Source organism: Rhamphochromis longiceps, linkage group LG7 (assembly GCF_057381845.1).
Source record: "Rhamphochromis longiceps isolate RC_006_pf linkage group LG7, R_longiceps_female_GT1.1, whole genome shotgun sequence".
Taxonomy (NCBI): domain Eukaryota; kingdom Metazoa; phylum Chordata; class Actinopteri; order Cichliformes; family Cichlidae; genus Rhamphochromis; species Rhamphochromis longiceps.
In genome coordinates this window covers 25,024,677-25,044,847 of record NC_140563.1, presented here as the reverse complement: position 1 = coordinate 25,044,847, position 20,171 = coordinate 25,024,677, and the positions used below count along the sequence as shown (strand labels likewise).

The 20,171-nt window shown below is 41.5% G+C and overlaps 2 protein-coding genes across 7 annotated transcripts in view; one reads left to right on the top strand and one right to left on the bottom strand.

The window, feature by feature from the left end:
- The first annotated feature begins 283 nt into the window (after positions 1 to 283).
- wnt2 (wingless-type MMTV integration site family member 2) lies at positions 284 to 18,536 on the top strand. The gene is made up of 5 exons (XM_085412989.1): positions 284 to 976; positions 1,717 to 1,937; positions 5,876 to 6,153; positions 6,414 to 6,678; positions 14,952 to 18,536. Exons 1-5 carry the CDS (start codon positions 894 to 896, stop codon positions 15,155 to 15,157), a joined length of 1,053 nt encoding a protein of 350 aa, XP_085269115.1. The 5' UTR covers positions 284 to 893; the 3' UTR covers positions 15,158 to 18,536.
- A 144-nt stretch (positions 18,537 to 18,680) lies between these two features.
- LOC146665369 (suppressor of tumorigenicity 7 protein homolog) overlaps positions 18,681 to 20,171 on the bottom strand; it is a 60,700-nt gene continuing 59,209 nt past the window's right edge. For 3 of the 6 annotated variants that reach the window (XM_085412984.1, XM_085412988.1, XM_085412986.1), the window contains one exon: positions 18,681 to 19,126. In XM_085412984.1, coding sequence (XP_085269110.1) covers positions 19,031 to 19,126 — 96 coding nt within the window. In that variant the 3' untranslated portion in view covers positions 18,681 to 19,030. The remainder of the gene's footprint in view (positions 19,127 to 20,171) is intronic. The other 3 variants (XM_085412985.1, XM_085412987.1, XM_085412983.1) reach the window with 2 other exon arrangements.

Below are 20,171 nucleotides of genomic sequence, written 5' to 3'. Positions count from 1 at the left end.
GAGGCTGTAAAAATAGCAGTGCGTCATGCGTGAGGAATCTGAGATATTATTCACCTGTGTGGGATATGGCTATGGCAATGGGCGCTCAACATAAACAAAACACTAGTTTGATTTATTTTCTTAAAGGGTCTTTATGCTTATCAATTACACCGCTACACCATATGCCAGAGTTTTTCTCTGTTGAGCTCTACGGAGTCCTGTGAGAAAAACATTTAAAAATCATAATGTTTATCTTTTGTGCGTAAAAGGTTTTTTTGGGTTTTTTTGTAGCCTGTTTTTTTTGGACTGGCACATCAACTCCATTCATCATCCTGTCCCCCGATTTTGAATCTAAGCGGGTTTGGGCATTTTTCCTGTGGTGTCTGACATTGGTTAAGCGTGGAGTGTGAATCCTCCCACAGCTAGCTCCTTCTCTGCGCGCGTCTCATCGGTGCGATTTGAATGAAGAGCCCATCAACTTGGACCACATCTCAGAGGTGCGGAGCTCCGGTCTGGACACGGGCCAAACCCGTCTGATGTCAAACCAGCCTGAACAGATACTCTCAGACATCTCGTTTCTTCACCTCATTCCTGAGACGGGACTCTGCCCACTCCTTGTGTAAAGCAATCTGAACCTGATAGCACAGCATCCGCGTATCTCCCCTGAGAATCTGCTCTGGACTATTAAGACAGTCGCTCTTAACCTTTTCTTCAGAAGCGCTTTGCCACTGTGCAGAATCCCAGCCAGCCATGACTTTTACGAGCAAACCGTCTGTCCTCCGACTGTCTTGTAATACATTTTTAAAGCGGGTTTAACTCGGCGATTCAACTTTCAGCTTCTGTTTTATTAATTTTTTCCTGTCATCTGTGGAAATGCTCCGTCCAGACCCATAAAGAAACAGCGTTTGGTTAATATGCACTTATTGCCAAGCGGAATATGTTTTTATTTATCTGTAGCAATCTGCTGGCTCACAGCTGAGATCGATGCGTCCTGGTGGTAAGTATTATTATTATTTAACATTTACATATTTGTTTAAATGAACGCTAGTGTAAGACTTTGTGCACGTGGGTTATGTGCTATTATAATAATCTTTCAAATGTGTTGTCTTATTCTGTCATCGGTAAATTATTGGTTTAAAAAAACAGTTCCATATGCACCCTTTTATCTTAACAAAAATGTTCCCACAGTGAGTGACTAAATTCCCCCCATGGCTTGCATAATTATTTTTGCAGCTTGTTGAATATTTGGACAGATTAGTTTCCAGGCTGAAGTCATTTGATATAATTTAATTTCTCTTTATTTGCTATCCTTCTCTTGAATCTCTAATTAATATTTGCAAAGCTCCTGTTTCCAAATTCCTTACTTCGTACCCTGTGATACTGAGATGGTATTTGGAGAGATAATTCCTTTTTTGTTGCTGCTGCTTTGTGTCTTTAATCTTCAGTGCAGCCCATCAGTCTTTCATCATCTTGTTCTGCAGGTAAAAGGGAGTGTGGACTTGTTAGGAGTGATTCCAACAGATACCTCTGAAGAATACACCCTCTAGCATTCTTATTTTATGCATTAATATAAAGTAAAGGTCTTCAATTACCTTACAAAGCTTTAATATATCCACAGCTGCCTTTACACACGTTGGGTTACATACAAAATTATTCGATTTTATCCTTTACTAAAGTGATCCAGAAACATCCCTGCAAGTACTCATCTGTCTTGACATTTACCCTCCCACTCTACAGGTACATGGGCACCCTGGGCTCCCAGGTGATGTGCGACAACATCCCTGGACTGGTGAATAAGCAGCGCCAGCTGTGCCGCCAGTACCCCAAAGTGATGCAGGCCATCGGGGCTGGGATGAAGGACTGGATCTCAGAGTGCCAGTACCAGTTCCGCAACCACCGCTGGAACTGCAACACCACAGCCAGGGACCACAATCTCTTTGGACGTCTGCTGCTACGCAGTGAGTTTCAGGAGTGTTAAAGCCAAAATACAGTAGGACCTTCATTCTACCTTAACATGAAAAAAGTAACATTTACATTTTTAAAAAAAAAGTTTCGATATAAAGTTCAAAGAAGGTCCAGGGGTTCTGCCATGAAAATGAAGGTTACATGTTGATTAGACGGCTGAGAAATTAAAAATAAACTCACAGTTTAGTCTGTTTGGACCCACTTTAAAAAAAAGTCTTGTCTATTTCTCTTTGTGCTACTGAATCCATCAGGTGAAAGTTAAATAAAGCTGTGAACTAAATAGTTTATCCAATGTGGATAAAAGCATAATGTTGGTCACAGATGTGATTTTTTTGAATAATTATTTCTTCTTTTTAAAAATATGATTATCTTCTTACTATATATATATATATATATATATATATATATATATATATATATATGCTCATCCTTATATTAATCATTATAAGATACAGTGAAGAGGGTACAGAGAGTTTTTATAAAGTATCAGTCTGACGGGCTGTCTTTCCCGTAATCGCTGCATAGGTAAGAACACTGAAGCAGAGTGCCTGCTATAGCACATGCAGGCTTACATTACCAGGTCTGCTGGCACTCCCTGAAGATGAACCGCTGCATGATCGTGTGTTACATCGAAAACATGTTTGACATATGTCTTTAAATTAAAGTGACAAATCTGCACAAACAAAAGTTTTTAGAGTGTCGGGCAGATTTACTGCCACTCAGAAGATTTCTGGAAAACTGATAGTTGCTCTGCAGACATGCTCCTTTTTGTCGACAGAGGTGGATTGCATTCCACACCTCGTCTCACTTTACAATCGTGCATTTCTCACGTCACTGCAGCCAACTGGTCTCTTCCTCATTTTCTTGTGTTGGGTTGCTATCGTGTTACTCAGTATTTTGTTTAAGGCCGGTGGACAAATGTCCTACTAAAACAATTTGCCATGGCTGGAGAAATGTATCCGTAATAATTCTGATATAATAATTCAAATAATTTATTCAACAAAAATGTCACCCAGTAACTGATGAGAGAGAAACTCCAGCTTTTATCTCATTTGATTGGAATTTTAATTGTTAGGTGTGTGGTTTTTTTATTTATTTATTTAGTATACAAGATTAATCAGTAATAACTAATTAACTTGTTACAGTGTTATGCAGATTTCAGTGTCTGTAGAGTCAGTGACTTCATGACTGATTTGGTGTCATCACAGTGTTTTGGTGTCCCTTCGATTCCCTTGGGCTGCTGTCTGAGCAGAGCTAATTACTCTCCGCTCAGCTCGTTCAAATGACAAACTGCAGAAATTTTAGACTTTTTTGAAATAGAAGTAATCCCACCACTTTCAAGAGCTACTTCAGTTTATTAGCACTGTTTATCCTCTCTGGTGATTTGCTGGAGAAGACACTTGATTTATTGAGAGTTTCAGAAATCCAGAGAGGACACAGGCAGTTTTTCCTCTTCATGTATTTCTGGTGAGAGTGGTGGGTGTGGGGAGTATTACAAATGACTCTTCCAAAGCAATAAAGTGTGAACAGCGTCGGAAACCAAACGGTGAGTATCAGTAAGCTGCCTGTCACTGTTTGTTACAGATTGGAGTCTGAACAAAAACGTCCCGTCCAATTTGTCATGTGATGGCAAATCTCAGCAGCTAAAATCAGTCTGTACCTCCAACGAGGGCAAGCTGAAACATCTTCTTTCTTGTTTTTTTTTAAATATATTGCCTGTGGAGGATCATCAGGACCTGGCGACCTGATGTTCCTCTCCCATGCCCCGAGATTTAACCTGTGATGCGGATCCTACGACTTAGTTTTATGTCTGGGCCTCTAATCAGCCATGTGGTATTTGGACCTCCCAGCCAGGCGCCGGCCATGTCACACAGCATTATCATGGCACACTGAGGCCCCGTCTGAAGCGCCTTCTTGTCAGTGTCAGTAGGCTAATTTCAAACAATTACACAGGAGCTCTCCCTCCCTGTTGTCGTGTTCTCTCAGCGTCCTCCTTATTAACTTTGTTAGGCACGCTCAACTTATCTGCTGGACCCAGACACCCACATACTGATATCACTGTGTGTGCTTGGCAGAGCTGGGAGCTTCTTCTTTTTTTCTAGTGCTACTGTGATACTTGAGTTTCATTAGTCTTACTGACTTTGTTTTAACACATTTAACGTATTTAGAGGAATCCCTTATAGGTTAAATTAATTAGAATTTTCATAAGTGAATGAATTAATTCATTGCCATCAATGATATAATATAAAATATGATAACATATCTAACATTGTGTTGTTAACCCACACAGGCAGAAAAGGAGCTTGAAACAATGTCAAGAATGCTTTTTTAAAAATGTAATTTATCAGATGAAAACATCAAGTTTGCTTCTTTACATTACATTTTTTAATAGGGGGGGAAATAAATTGTCTTTATTTTAACAGCTGTGTACCTGAATGCTGTTTCCTATATTTATTTCTCTTACGTAGCAGAAATGTACTATCTTAGATGGAGCTTGAAGGCTGTTTTTAAATATTTATTTGAAGTGCACACTGATGGCTCTAAATGATTATACATTTTAAGTGGCTTGTTCTTGTAAAAATAGGCTTTCATATATTTAGTTTGGCCCTGATTTCTGTCTGCAGGTGTTCCTCTCAGCTGTGATGCTGAGATCATCCTGCATTTAATTCAGCAGGTGAAAAGTGTTTCTTTTGACTTTGAGGTAAAAGCATCAGGGTTGACCTCTTAACATTTAGGAAACTTAAGCTTATGGATGTGATCAGTAGTTGCAGTTCTAAACAAGACACTGGGCAAGACACTTCACCCATTGTCTACTGGTAGTGGTCAGAGGGCCCGGTGGCGCCAGTGTCCGGCAGCCTCGCCTCTGTCAGTGCGCCCCAGGGTGGCTGTGGCTACACTGTAGCTTGCCATCACCAGTGTGTGAATGTGTGTGTGAATGACTGAATGTAGTGTAAAGCACTTTGGGGTCCTTAGGGACTAAGTAAAGCGCTATACAAATACAGGCCATTTACCATGTGTGTTACAAGTCCTTGGCAGGGGTTAGATGCAACACACACCCTTTCCCCACCTGAGCCTTTGATCCTGCTCGGATCTTTCATCAGATACATGCAGAAGGAGATAAGAGCTCCTTATCAGGGCACTGCTGGTAAATGTTAGCTGTTTATCCATCTTGGAGATGACGTATTTTTTTCATGCTTTGAATAAAAGCCTATAGCAGACAGCAACAGACACGGGTGTATATATCGTACCGTATATGCAGTAGGCGGCTGACTGATCCACTCTCAACAATGGGGAAAAATAACAATTCTCAATTATAAATGATGTTACTGAATGCATTTGTGGCAGATGTGTAAATGTCAATCGTTTTAGGGGCTAAAAAATAAAAAAATAAAGCTGATGCAGAAGTGTCAAAAATGCAGTCTGAGGATTCCCCACAGACTGTAATATGAAAATTCTGAGATTTAAAGAGTAAAAATATTTACAGCCCAGTGCAAAAAAAAGGAAATTTAATTAAAGATATGCAGAGAAATTTTTAAAATAAACTCAACTCTTCAAATTGTATTGAGAATAAAGGGCATTTCTAGTATTACTCATCTTTGACAGGTGTTTACTTGTTTGTGCTGAGCATTTGATTATATTAAAGGAAACTAAGGACAATTTCATTTTCACCAATCAGTAAATTTTATTTTACAGTAAGCCTGTTTTTCCACTAGCCAATATTGGCGTCTTATTTGCTATTACAGTGAATTACAGCTGTACCTTGCTAAACTAGCTAGTTTACCAGCACTAGTGTTAACTGACAAATGAGAGACTCCCACAAATAGCTGAAATCAACAAGGTTTTTGGCTCCTGTTTACCGGTATTTGGGTAAAAACTGAGTAATTAAACTTTTTTTTTTTTGCATAATAAAAAAATAATTCTCTCTGTGAAGGTAGCCGTGAGGTGGCCTTTGTCTACGCTATCTCCTCAGCTGGAGTGGTTTACACACTGGCCCAAGCCTGCAGCCAAGGTGAGTTGGATTCTTGCTCCTGTGATCCCACCAAGAAGGGCTCATCACAGGATGCCAAAGGCTCCTTCAACTGGGGAGGCTGTAGTGACCATGTGGAGCATGCCATACGCTTCAGCCAAGCCTTCGTGGATGCCAAGGAGAGGAAGGAGAGGGATGCCCGTGCACTCATGAACCTGCACAACAACAGAGCTGGCAGGAAGGTGAGGAAGCACTGAATGGATAACTGACTTTAAAGTCCTTCAGTTTTGCCGGAGACACTAAAATTACATAACTTTTACATTTTCATCCAACATTTTAAGAATCTCAGAAATAGAAACACATTGATAAAACGCTGAAAATGAATTTGACTGTTTTTAGATCTACATAACATCATTACATTTGTATCTTGGGCTTTAAAATCTTAAATTAGTACCATTCACTCACCAGTTCTACTAAATCTGTTTACTGTTGTGCTCCCCAGGCTGTGAAGCGCTTCATGACACTGGAGTGTAAATGTCATGGTGTCAGTGGGTCATGCAGCATCAGGACCTGCTGGTTGGCCATGGCTGACTTCCGCCGCACAGGTGACCATCTACGGAAAAGGTACAACGGTGCCGTGCAGGTTGCAGTGAATCAGTATGGCACAGGCTTTACGGCCGCTCACACACACTTCAAACGTCCCAGCAAGAATGACCTCGTCTACTTGGAGGACTCACCAGACTACTGCATACGGGACCACGAGTCAGGTAAACACTGACCTTTACCATTTGGATCTGTTGGATCCCAGTAAGCAGTGAGTGGAAAACGTACCTGTCAAAGACACATAAACATCCAGTTCAGACCATTTAGAGGTTTGTTTAATCACTTCCAAATTACATGCTGAAAAATGTTGATTTGTAATCTGGTCAAACAAGCCTAAATGCTCTAATTTACTCAATTTAATAAACCAGAGTAAATACTCTGGAACTTAAGTGCATCACTTGAACAGCACAGCTGGTTGGTATCCTTAAAAGAGGAGGTGGTGTGAACAGATTTTCATATGCTTGATTTCAAGAAGCTGATTGAACTGCATCTCTAAAACACTTCCACTTTGCTGGCATCTCAAACGTGTCCATCTTCTACTTTTACTGTCACCATTGTGTACCAGAACGTGTTAAACTGGGTTTTTTTGTTTTGTTTTGGGGTTTTTTCCCATGACTTTTCTGGGACCAAAGCACGCACACCTAACAAACCCACCTCCACCCGCACCTGTAGTCCCAGTGGACCACTGTTCACACCATCACACTGATCACACTGGATCGAATGGTGCATTTGATCCAGTTGGAAGTTAGAAATTTGAAAGCTGGCAATTCCAGCTTTCAGAATGCGTGAAACATGCGTTACTCACACTGCCAAGTCTAAACAGTCCACACTGGTGAGTGTGAAAAAGCACTCTTCTTTTGGCAGGCAACTTCTTGCCATGTCAGCAGTACCATACATGTACTGACAAAAACACACTTTGAGTCTTTCATACACAATATACAGCCGAGGACTGTTAAGCATCACGTGTTTCATAGACCCGCTGTCTGTGTCAAGCAGTCACTGGGATGTCAACCATTGGTTTCGAAATCTGCTTCAGTGTTAGGTTTTTGGCTACTGCCATGTTAACCGCTAACTCTAATTAGTACACTGAGTAACAGACTAGCAGTTTTCCATAATTGTAGTGTAACTTGCTACAACTGAAAACAGATTTCTTGGGTGGGCTGCACTGCACGGCAGACCTTATTATTTGTCAGATAATTCCATTACAAATACTCCAGAATGAGCCTCTTCACCGTGTTAGTGCTCCAAAGGCACAAACGGGCTGTAAACATGTTTATTTCTGTTGGTCATTTTAACACGGCGAGTCTATGAGCACGGATTACTTTTGGAGCCAGATTCAGAGGATCTTCTGTTTTTTGCAGTTTAGGAATATTTTTCAGCCACCGAGGCTGTTAGTGAATGTTTCAAAGTGCAAAAATGTTATTTTGCTGTCCTGTTTCTCAAAACTTCAAGGAAGCAAAAAATGTTTTTTCCTTTGCCGTTCAGATTTGAAGAAGCATCCACACTGAAAACTGATCTTTAACTTTAGATGACATAAAATGTAGTTGTGTTTCAGCAACTACGGTGGCTCTGGGTGTGTGTGTCATAAGCGTGTTCGTGTGAGGGCAATGTAAAGCTACAACAGCAGAGCAAGCGTGAGAAAGAAAATGTTTGCGTTTGAAAAGCTTATGAGAGAATGAAGATAAAGGCCATGAGAGAGTGTCTTGAGGTGGAGGTGAATGCCTGACAGGCGGCAGATGATCCGTGGCGATCGGGTATCAGCCAGTTTAAGACCCATTACACACTTCTGTAGGCTGAAATCTTAGAGGACTACACATCATTATAAATCACCAGTGCTGGAGAAACACACGCACGCACGCACGCGCGCACGCACACACACACACACACACACACACACACACACACACACACACACACACACACACACCTGAGGGCATGATTGGCCTGCAAAATGGGAGAGATTTCAGTGGCAGAGCACCAAACACACACATTTTAGAGGTGTGTGTGTGTGTGTGTGTGTGTGTGTGTGTGTGTGTGTGTGTGTGTGTGTGTGTGCGTGCCGAAACACTCCACCCAGACATAATTTCTTTCTTTTTTACAATTTAATCATTCATTGAGAAATTTAGAAGTGAGAGACTTCCTGGGAGGTAGGAGCAGTGAATATTCTCATGAGCAAAAACATAATTTTTTAATCTCACTAAATCGTGAAAGTTTTTTTTTCTGTTATTTTTGTTGTGTTATTTGTTTTGGGTTTTTTTGCTTTCTGTTAGTGACTGATGTTAGCTGTAACTTTCACCACCATGTGGCACTGTTTTTGAATGAGTGCTGTTGTTTTATCCATTTCCTCAGAAAGCTTGGCCTTTGCTGCCGCTGTAAATACGAGAGTGTTTTTGTTAACTTGGGCGGCTGAATCTCTCCACTATTGGTGGACAAATTGGTGTTACACAAATGTCCAGCCGTGCTGTAGTGATTATTGTAAAACAGCTCAGTACATCTGTGTGCTGTATTTCAGCCCAGTGGTATTTTTGAAAGTTTTAAGCTTTTTAAGTGCCCTTAAAGATTTTCACTCAATTCACATGAAACCACCCAACCTAGAAAAATAAAACAATAGTAATAAAAACAGTTTTGTGATGCTTTAGCACAGTGACATACCTATTCCATTATTATTTCTGACTAATGGGATCTGCCATTACAGATTTTTGCAGATTCCAAAGAATTATAATTGACAGCATATACTAAGAAAAATGAACTTTTATCATAAAATATAATTTCCGCCCTCAGAGAAATAATTAAACTGCTGTACATCACATGATCGTCTCTCTTAAATAACTGAAAATAAAGAATAATGAGTTTTACCACAGCAAACAAAAGCAGGTGCAGCAGATTTAGAGAATAAAACAAATGCAAGTGGATGGATGTGACAAACATCTTATTTAAATACATACATGCACAAAATGTTATGAATAAATTATTATTGCATTCTGTCAGTACTTTATATGAACCTGTTATCACTGAAAATCATTCAGAAACTGCTGTCGGATCGCACAGTTTTTGGCTGGTGGGAATTCAGAGAACATGGCACATGTGCGGTTAATTTCTCTCCAGTAGCATACAACACAATAATAACTGCAGCTCATTAACAGCTGTGCAGTCTATCAAGTTTTAAGTTCAGTTTTGGCTTCACAGCTGTTAATAGTACAAGGTAACTGAGTTTCGTATCTCAGTGATGCTTTTGTTTTGGCTTTCAGCTCCTGATTTATGTCTGCCTCTCTCTAACAGATCAAACTCACCCTCGGCTGGGCTGTGATAGTTTTTGTTCACAAGAAGTAAAAAATGAAAACTATGAAGTTGTTCTTCAGAAGATTAGATTTCCTATTGATGCTTATGTGAAACACACAAAAACCTTAGATGGTCTGTAGAACTGTAGATCCTCTGACTGTGCACAGGATCTTCTAGGAATGGTGATTCTGTTTTCCAGAGAATTGATGGGTCAGTGGTTTTGAACATGTTGATATCTTCTCTCAAATATAAGATACTCTTATTAGATCTGTAGTAAAAGTTACAGTGGCAGGGTACTCAAACAAGGCATGAACCACTTTCCTGACACTGAAAACTCAGGTTTAAATCTGAAGTTACTGCACTAAGCACCTAATCCTGCTTTGTCTAAAGGCCCCTGGAGGTCTTAGGCCCTGCTTTTGGGAACAAGTTGAGGCATTACAGCAGACATGGAAGTTTTATGGGATGTGTACATGTAAGCAGGGTGAGGTTACACACACACACACACACACACACACACACACACACACACACACACACACACACACAGTGGGCCTCTCATGAGAACGTAACATACGCCTTCTTTAAAGACCAACTCCCATGAGACAACCACAGACTTACAAACTCGCTCTCAATCATAACATGTACTGTATGTAGAGTCACCTGCTCCCTCTTTTTGGTTGCACAACCATGAAAAGTAATCAGCCTTTCTCCCAACACACACACACACAGACACACACACGTGCACGCGCTCTGAAAGACATGCAAACTCGCCTTCACTCATGGAAAGAAACAGACTAAATCTGTTCTCACACACAAACCACAAACAGGCTCGGGGCCCACAGAGATAGTGAGACGGCCCCTCTGTGCCTCTTTAAAGTGTGAAATCAATTTCCCTCAGCCCTGAATCTCAGGTGCTAAACTCATCTCTCGGCGCCCCCTCATCTTAATTCAATAAGCAGACGCAGGGCGATCGAGGGCTGTGAGGAAGACTCTGGCCGTGATGTCACCCCTAGCAGTGCTGCATACTTTGGATGACGGGCGGGCACGCTGCCAGAGAGGGGAGGGCTTCGGGTCATGTCCAGACATATTACCTGGCGAGGGAATGGTGCAGAAGGAGCGTACACGCAGAGCGAAGCAGAATGTAAACACGAGCAAATTCCAGAACAATGTTTGAGATGGTACTTGAAGCCAATTTTTTCTAAACCTTTATTTATACAGGAGAAGTCAGCAGAACACACACATGCATTCTTTTTCAGTAACACTTGTGCTTTACAGTCAGACAGTAACAGTCACACCTGCCCAGCAGAGCAGCAGTCCTCTGCTGGCTGAACATCTGCAGCTCAACAGCACTAAAGTTCAGATGTTTCACAGCAGCTTTATCAAGATGTTGAAGTGAAAAGGCTGTGAGATTAAAAGCAACGAACGACTGCAGCGTTATCGGTTACACCAGAACTACTTTGATCATAAAAAGCTTTTTCTCAAGCCTCACATCAACAAAATCTAGATTGTGGAAACGATCTTTTTTTTTTAAAAACCACCAGTAAATGGATCAAACATAAACAATTTCAAAAACAAAAAAGTAAAGTAAATAAAGACTTAAATGCAAGCTGTTTGAACTAGCAAATATATGAGCACCATGTTCTTCAAGGACTTAGTCATCAGTTTGTTGTCACTCTGGCAGACGAGGGTCCTCAGGACGATGTTACTGCCATGCAAAGGTGCACATCCCCTAATGGCTGTGACCTCTTTCAGCACATAGCTTATTGTTATAACAGTCTTTTCTACTGTAATATGATCCATCAGGTGCATGTGTATAAATAACCAGTCCAAGATATCTAATATCCCCAGGTTCAGCTCCTGCCAGGACATGGCTCATTCCATATAAAATCAGTCAAATCTGAAAAGATTCATTCATGACTCTCTCAGAATATGCTCTTCATTCTGCTAATAATTAGAATAATCGACACATTTGAAGAAGTCACACAATATTTTAGCCTCTGTCAACCTGCATAGGGCTGGGTTGAAATTTGGTACTTTTTCCACTTGATTTTTTCCAGCTTTTTTGATTTTTTTAATATTCTCAAGTAGTGTGTCTTTTGTGCTGTCTCCATCCCTTTTAGTTTATTCAAAGGGGGGGACAGGTGGGGGGCAGGCAGTGATTTTCCATGGAATGACCTACGTGTCCAAGACGACTCAACTAAGAGGCATCTGGGAGGCATCGTGGTCAGATGGCTAAACAACCTCATCGGGCTCCTTTCGATGCTTCGACGCTGAGGAGCAGCAGCTTCACTCAGTCTCTCCTGAATGACAGTCGTTCAACTCATAAAATGAAGAAAAGATGTGAATGAGAATTCAGAAGGAAAGGCTGATTGCACTTTCACTAATGTGTGTAATTATGCAACAAGATATTGAACAGAATTGTAGAGAAGAGTTGTAAACTGCACATATCTGACAGATATATGGATGCAGCTTCTTCTTGGTAAAGTTTGGGGGGAAGAAAGGCAAAAAACAATATTGTTACACAGAAACATAAATATCTCAGTCAAAAAGAGAGATGAAGTCTTTCTCTCAATACAATACTCAATACTCCCGAACTCCGCAAATCCTAAATGATGTTATTTGGATATTTTGAATAGCATTACCAGCTCTGTGATGACTCATTAAAAAGTCGATATTTTATAAAAGCCAGGCCGTGAGAACCTTGTTACAATTTAGCGCTCTGAAGGCTTCCTGGACGTCTGCTGAGCATGAAATCAAAAACCGTGAAAGAGTATGACTTCAGCGCAGATTGTGTCACAAAAGCGTCCATTCCCATGTGTTTTATTTTGGCTGAAATCATAGGGATGATCCTTTCCCACACCCGGCGCATCTGTGTTTGTTGTGCTGCTATCAAAGAGAAGTTATCTGGAGATCTAGACACTATAACCCAAACACTCTGCTCACAGCGGTTAGATAGAAACGTGTGAGATTCTGTTGGGCTTGATCATCCAAAGCAGACTGAAAACACTCCTGTTGCTCATGTTTAACATCAGTGGATCAAAGCTGCTGAAACTGCTAAATAAAAGTCCCTCTAAAAACTCCTGTGGATGGTTTTGAGTCGAATCTGCAGGCCTACACAGCTTCATCATAAATTGAGCTCCAGCTATTCCTTCTGCATACAAAGCTCGGGTACGCTAACTGTGTTTGTGGCGACGTAAAGTGTGTGTGTGGGTAACCGGAGTTGGGATTCAGGAGAAAGTGAGTGTGTACAGTATCTGTGTGTGTGTGTGTGGGCGATGGATGTCTCCTGTAAAATGAACAGCTGATGAAGTGTGGGAGTGCAGGCTGATGGCTCCTATCATCAATCTCTCATCTCACTTTCGTTCATCTTACTTATCCCCCCCCCAATCTCATCTTCACCGTACTGGCATTATACTCTGCTCCTATTGGCTTCTAAAAACTAATAGAACCGTTCTAATTGGCCAAATTGTGGCTCAACTGCTGCCAAGTCACATTCCACGATGCTATAGTCCATTTTTTAAGCATCAGTACCATTACCTTCATGAACACTTTTCCTTTATTCCTTTAGGACGTCCCAGTTATTTCCCAGCAGGGTTGTCACTTCTTAAACTAGAAATCACAGGCAGTGTAGGTGTTAAACTGTTCCATCAGTAAATCTCCTTTTGGAAGGAAACTACTGAAACATGTTTTTGCTTTTAGTGAGTATAAATGTCATTCAGTGGAAAAACTGCAGTAGGAAGTGATCAGAAAGGCAGATCCTTCTACTGTAGTATGATAGATTAATATACTGGTGAGAAAAACACTTTTCAAGGTAAATACAGACTTTTCCTCATTTTTTTAAGAACCTTTAATTACGAAGTAGACTTAAACTTGGCATTTTACACTATGTAGCGATAAAGCAGAGTAAAGTTTACATCTAATGATTATAATTTTGATCATGTCCATGTTTTTAGTTTCAGCGCTCGGGAGCAGCTCCTTGTCTTTCTCTTGACTTATAAGATCACATTTTGTGGTCAACTTGAAAGAAAGGCTGATGTGTAATATAGAAGTGAGGTCAGAGGTCAAATGTGACATTTTAAATCTTTATGCCATTCTTTCTATACGTTGACACAGCACACTTGTAAGAATCATAGTTTCTACAGCTTTTTGTCAGTTTTCTACCAATAAATCATTGAGTTCACCTTGAAGACTTTGGTGGAAGTATTGTTAACATGTCCCCAGTCTACCTCCCCTAAAAAGTATCAGAGTTGTCAGAATTAATTTAAAACTTTTTTAGCTATCGTGTTTACAGACAGAGTGACATGCACACACTACGCATGCTGTCAGAACGTCCTGTCCGTCGAGGCGTGGACTCCGCTCTTGCCAGGTGGGGCCTCGATGTATCAGTCTTGGGTGTCCGGATGAGACAGATGAGATCTGAGAAATTTGGAGGCTATGTCAACACCTCATACTCATTGTTGTGCTCCCCAAACCATTCCTGAAACACTGTTAAATGACCGAGGATGCATTATCCTGCTGAAAGAAGTCACAGCCATTAGGGGGGGGGATACCATCATCTGCAACCATGCTTAGGCAGGTGGTGTAAGACCCACATGGATGGGAGGACCCAAGGTTTTACAGCAGAACATAGCCCAGAGCGTCACACTGCCGCCACAAGCTTGCCTTCTTCCCATAGTGCATCCTGGTAGCAAGTGTTTCCCAGGTAAGTGACGCATATGGACCCGGCCATTCACATGATGCAAGAGAAAAACCTGAATCATCAGACCGGCAGCCCATCACCCTTTCTCTAGTTTGCCAAAGTTCCTTCCTTGGACCAGTTTTGGTAGATACTGACCACTGCAGACCAGGAACACCCCACCAGAGCCGCAGTTTTGGAGATGTTGTGACCCAGTCGTCTACCCATCACAATTTGACCCCAATACTTTTTCCTACCTCTAACATGTTAGCTTGGAAGACAAAGTGTTTGCACTCTCTACTAAACTAGTGTTCAGTGTTTATGTTCCTTTGATACATTGTCTAGGTTTTGATTTTCCACTGTTAATAACTTATGTTCTCACCATTAGGGTGGGTCCCACAGATCAAAAACTCATTTTAAATTAATAGTCATACTGTGCTAAATTTATTCTCACTGACCGCGTCTCATTTGCTCTCTCTCCAGGGTCGATGGGGACAGGTGGGCGGGTCTGCAACCGGACATCCCGAGGTGTAGATGGCTGCGAAGTGATGTGCTGTGGCCGTGGCTACGACACGTCTCGCATCAGCCGCACAACCAAGTGCGAGTGCAAGTTCCAGTGGTGCTGTGCAGTCCACTGCCGTGACTGCCACCAGCAGGTCGACGTGCACACCTGTAAGGGCCAGACGTGACCTCGCCACCACTAAACTTGACTGACGCCTCATATCGGGCATCCAGAGTCCCCCCCCGTTCCTCCTCAGCTCTACCTGATGTCTTGTTACGACAATCTAACTGATAATCTCGAGTCTGCCTTTAGTTCCGAGCCCTCTGAAGGTCTGTTAGGTTTTCAGACACTTTTTTCTTTTCCTTACCAAAAAAATTCACATCTTTTTCTTCTTTTGGATGCTACGTGGAAAGAACTTCCAGACTCAGAGACATTTAAAGCCTGACTGCTGAATGTCTGTAGCTGTTACTTTGAGAATGTATCAGTCAAATCATGCTTCAGATTCCTGCTGAACCAACACAAAAAAATACTATTGAGACTAACAGGCTAGCATTTGATCTGCTGGCTCCAGTTGTGATGGTTTGGAGATGAACTGTTGCTTAAACAGGCCCCAAGGACTGACCAAGTATATACTGAAATATAACTTAAATTATGTGTAATATCTTTTATAGTTTTGTTGAATCAACATGCATGGAGGTTTTTGGTCTGCTCCTGTGAAGCCTTCAACACCTCTAGTTTAACACATAGCAGCTCTCCACACAGTTTATCAGCTTGTTGTTTAGATTTGTTCTCGTGGCACCTTACACTTGTCAGCAAACCATTTACAACATAAAGTACGACCAGCGTTCTTTTCCCCTGCGTGCTTTCAGTGTAAGCTGTTGTCACGCCAGTCTCATTCAACATAGCGTATCACAAGCTTCTCTCTCACTTTCTGTCTGCTCATTAGAGGCTTTCTGCTCCAGAGGTACCACCATATGCACAGAACATGGTCCTTCAGCTGTTTTCTCTCTCCATCATTAAATCTCCTTACTTAGTAGAAAACAGCAGCTGGAAAATGAGTGGACACTGTCATTTGACTCAGAAACAGTGCAAAATTAATGCGGGCAGGACCAACAGCAATTTCACTGATGTCCTACATTAGTGCCATCTTCTCCAAGTCTTTTAAAAAGGCTAGAAGTAAACCATAATGTTAATAACAGACATAGCATCTTACTGTATTTATGAGGAAAGTTTTACATTTATGACCTTATATTTTTAAGTATCTACAGGGATTCTGTTTGAATGATCATTTTCTTTTGGGTGCTCCCTTTAGAAGTCCTAACAGAAGATCAGCATCATCTCACCCTAACTCTATCATTCTCTTCTGCAACCATATCCTCCTTCACTACATCCATGAATCTTCTCTGTGCTCCATAGTCAACATTCTTCATCCAGTATATCCACCATCTCTCCTCTGCCCATGTCCAAACCATCTCAACCCTGCCTCTCTAACTTTGTCTCCAAAATGCTCAACCCTCTGATATAATCGTTTAATCCTGTTCATCCTGGTCATTCACAATGGAAAATATTTCAACTCAACCTCATTCAGTTTTACCTCCTTTCTTGTTAGTCCCACCATCTCCAAACTGCATCGTAGTAGGTCTCACTACCTCCTTGTAAGCCTGGGTGATTTGTATCCCTGTGTTACAAATCACCCAACACTTATCTCCACCCTGCCTGCACTCTCTTCTTTTGCACTCTATTGCTTTGCAGGCTATTTAAAGCAGCTTCACTGCTCTACCAGTTCCCTTTTCTTCCACACACTTGGATTCTGTCTACTGACTTTCATCCCTCTTCTCTCCAGCGCATACCTCCACCTGTTCCCTACTTTCACTACAGATCAGTGCCATCTGTCAACCTCTCCATCATCACTGCAAACAAGAAAGGGTTCAGTCAATCCCTGACCTTGAACCTATCTGGCACTCTTACAGTCCTCCTACGTCCTTCACCAGCTTCACATAATCCTCTGACACTCCTCGTGCAGTACCACAGTGCCTCTCTTGGGCCCTTATATCCTTCTCTAGGTCCACAAAGACGCAGTGCTACTCCCTTCGACCTCTATACTTCTGTCAACACTCTCAAAGCAAACATATTTGTAGTGCGCTCTCTCAGCAGAATGCTGCTCACTCATCATTACCTCTCTTCATAACTTAGCTTTAACAACTCTTTCCCATTGCTTTGAGATATAATTCATCAGCTTTATCCCTCTGTGTTACAGCTCTGCACATCAGCCTTGTTCTGGAAAATCACTATAAGTAACTGATCATTAAGATAGTCTAAGGGGTATTGTAGTCAACATCTTGTTAAAATAAATGCTTGAAAACAGTTAAAATATCTAGAACTAGAAAAAATAATCAGAAATGCTTTTTCTTGTAGTTAAAATGCGCATTTTGTCATTGTTTCTTAGAAATGTGTTAATAACTAGGACCTCTGTTTACATTTCACTGTTATTGTGCCTGCTACCAATATTAGATTAAGGAGCAATATTCAAGCAGGACTCTGTGAAATCAAACATCATCAGTGACAAACAGGAGAGGCGGCGGCCTGAGCAGTCATTATACACTGAGGAATACAAGTAAAGCAAACTAGCAGCTGTTCTCACCAGTTGCTTCATTAGATGTAATACATGTCCTGTCTGTAAATTGCACATTAGCTGTGTAAGATTAAAATATAAGCCTTACAACTGAACTCTACAGAATAAATGGTTTAAACTTACACTGTGTCCAGATTTAAAGAGTCTCATGAACAAAAACACATGAATAGATTCTGATTTCTCTGACTAGTGTTCTGTTAACTGGACAAACTTCTCAAGCAGCTTGTTTAGCTAGATTAATGCACCCTGGTGATGAGGTCTGAGTCACAGTTCATCATTAAGATGCATTGCTTTGGCACCTTGTGGAAGCTGGTACACATCCAGACATGCTTGAGCATTGCTTAGGTCGTTTCTGTGGGAAGGAAATCGCAGTGGAGACAATCTGCATAACTAATGACGTCACCAACCCTAAGGGACCAGCAAATCCTTGAATGGTGCAAATATGCAGAACCAGTTCAGGACTGGGCACTGGGTTAGTGGGAAAGGACCTGAGTTGTTGACTTGTATTCAGAGCTATATCTGGGATGTCTAAGTCAGACAGCACATGCAAGCTTGGTTAGCAAGCAGTTACTATTAAACATATCACTTCACAATACCTGCAACAAACTTTTTACACCACACTGAAAGCCACAACAACTGTCTGATAATTCCATCAAAACGCTCCAACAGTCACCAACAGTGAGTGGACTGCAAATGGAAGCAGGCTTGCACAACAGCTTAAGCTTCGCTGTTCAAATGTATCCCACAACTTTTATAAACTATAGAGAAATAAAACTGTTTGTTGTACCAGGCTGTGAATGTGTCTTCTAATGCTGTTTAGTTGAGCATTTTACCATCAAACTCGATGACGATGGACTTGCAATAAGCTGACGTGGAGCTTCAGCAGTTGCAGGAACAACTTTTCCACTGTGGAGTGAGCTTTTAGTTTGAGAATGAACGCTCCAAATATGTGATGGATCCTGCAGAGAAACAAAACCCAGCCGGTTGTATCTGGTGGTGCTGGTATCAAGGTCAGCTGATTTCACAGTATGTGGGACAGCCAGTAAAAACACTGCATTTTTGCAGCAATACACAAAAAGTCCTTTATTGTATTTTTTTTTCCTTTTCACCTTTTTAATGATGGCAATTGATCATCTCTTTTTGTACAACAAAAGAACAGCTTTAAATGACTGATAACCCAAAGAAATGCAAACATATCAAATAAAGTCAAAACCAATTTTGGGTGTTGTTTAGCATTTTTGTTTCGCGCCTCTCCTCGGATTCCCATCTGCTCTCGGTTTGGTTTGAACTTGGCACAGAGGCGCGTCAGTCTAGTCCACTGCAGTGTTCTGGATTTCAGTTCAGCTGTTTCTGTCCAGATAGAGGTCTGCTCTTGGTGCTGGTCCTGGGTCTGATTCCTGGTCCGGTCGGCCCTTCTGTCGGTCGGGGTCAGATGCGGGTGAGCTGGTGCCAGAGGCTGGATGGCAGGATGCTTTCCACCTTCTCCATGATAAAGTTCAGAGGAGCAAACAGTGTGCTGAGGAACTACAAAGAGAGACAAATACAGTCACACAAACAGAATGTTAACAGGGCAGCCAGCATCTTTTCCCTGAAATACACCACGCTGCATTCTGGCTGCAATGTGGCCACAGGAACTGACTGCATCCAATTCTACCAGATGGAACAAAACTGTATCGGAGACACGCAGCAGTGTATCGAGCCACCACTTTAAGCGCTTTTTTTGTTATCTAATAAAAGCAATTTTACATAGGTGCTGCATCCCTCACAGAGCTGTGGTGTGTAGATGGAGTCAGGTTCATACTATCTGATAACATGTCTCCCTGACTGCTGTTTATAAATGGACAACTGATAGCAAGACTCCCAAATTAATTTATATTAATATTTGGTTTGTAGACAATGTGCTATTTATCTGGATGGTTAATATAAACTTTGAACTGACATTTAAAAAACAAAAAACATTTTAAAGAGTGCCTAAGCCGGCAGGATAGGGTGGTGGCTGTGTATATCACCTGTACATAAAAGATGAACACTGCTTCTCAATGTTGCAGTACTGTCTAACAGTCAGCAGGGGGCACTCCCTTAACTTGTGACATCAACAAACACTTTCTTGATGACTTCCTGGTTTCAACTGGGGGTTTCAGTACAAGCTGAGCAAAACATGGAGGTAATTTTCTAAAATATGGACCACATTTGATAAAGACGGGAAAGGTCAGCAGCTGTCGATGGCAGGTCAAACTTTGACAAATAAGAAAAAGGCTGCATAACCGTGTGTCTGAATTATCTGAAGGTTTGGGGGATTTTCTTTTATTTTCAGCTGTGAGAACAAATAAACTTTCCACTTCTGCAGCATGAATCCTCCATCTGTGTACAGTGCAATTCAGGCCTCATTCTCAGATTGGCAGTCTGACAACAACTAGCAAGGAGGAGGTGAGGGGTGATAGGGGCTCCACCTGAGCAGCTCACGGAAGTTCCTACTGTCTTAGATGTCAGATAAAGGTCACGAAGAGGGTTTTTTTTTTTTTGGGCGGGGGGGGCAGAAAGAGACTCCACCTGCATGTGTGAGCTGGGC

Coding starts and splice junctions, on each gene's coding strand:
- wnt2 (XM_085412989.1), top strand. CDS start 894: ATGCACTTATTGCCAAGCGGAATATGTTTTTATTTATCTGTAGCAATC. Junction 6,154..6,413: donor ACAACAGAGCTGGCAGGAAG/GTGAGGAAGCAC, acceptor TGTGCTCCCCAG/GCTGTGAAGCGCTTCATGAC. Junction 6,679..14,951: donor CATACGGGACCACGAGTCAG/GTAAACACTGAC, acceptor CTCTCTCTCCAG/GGTCGATGGGGACAGGTGGG.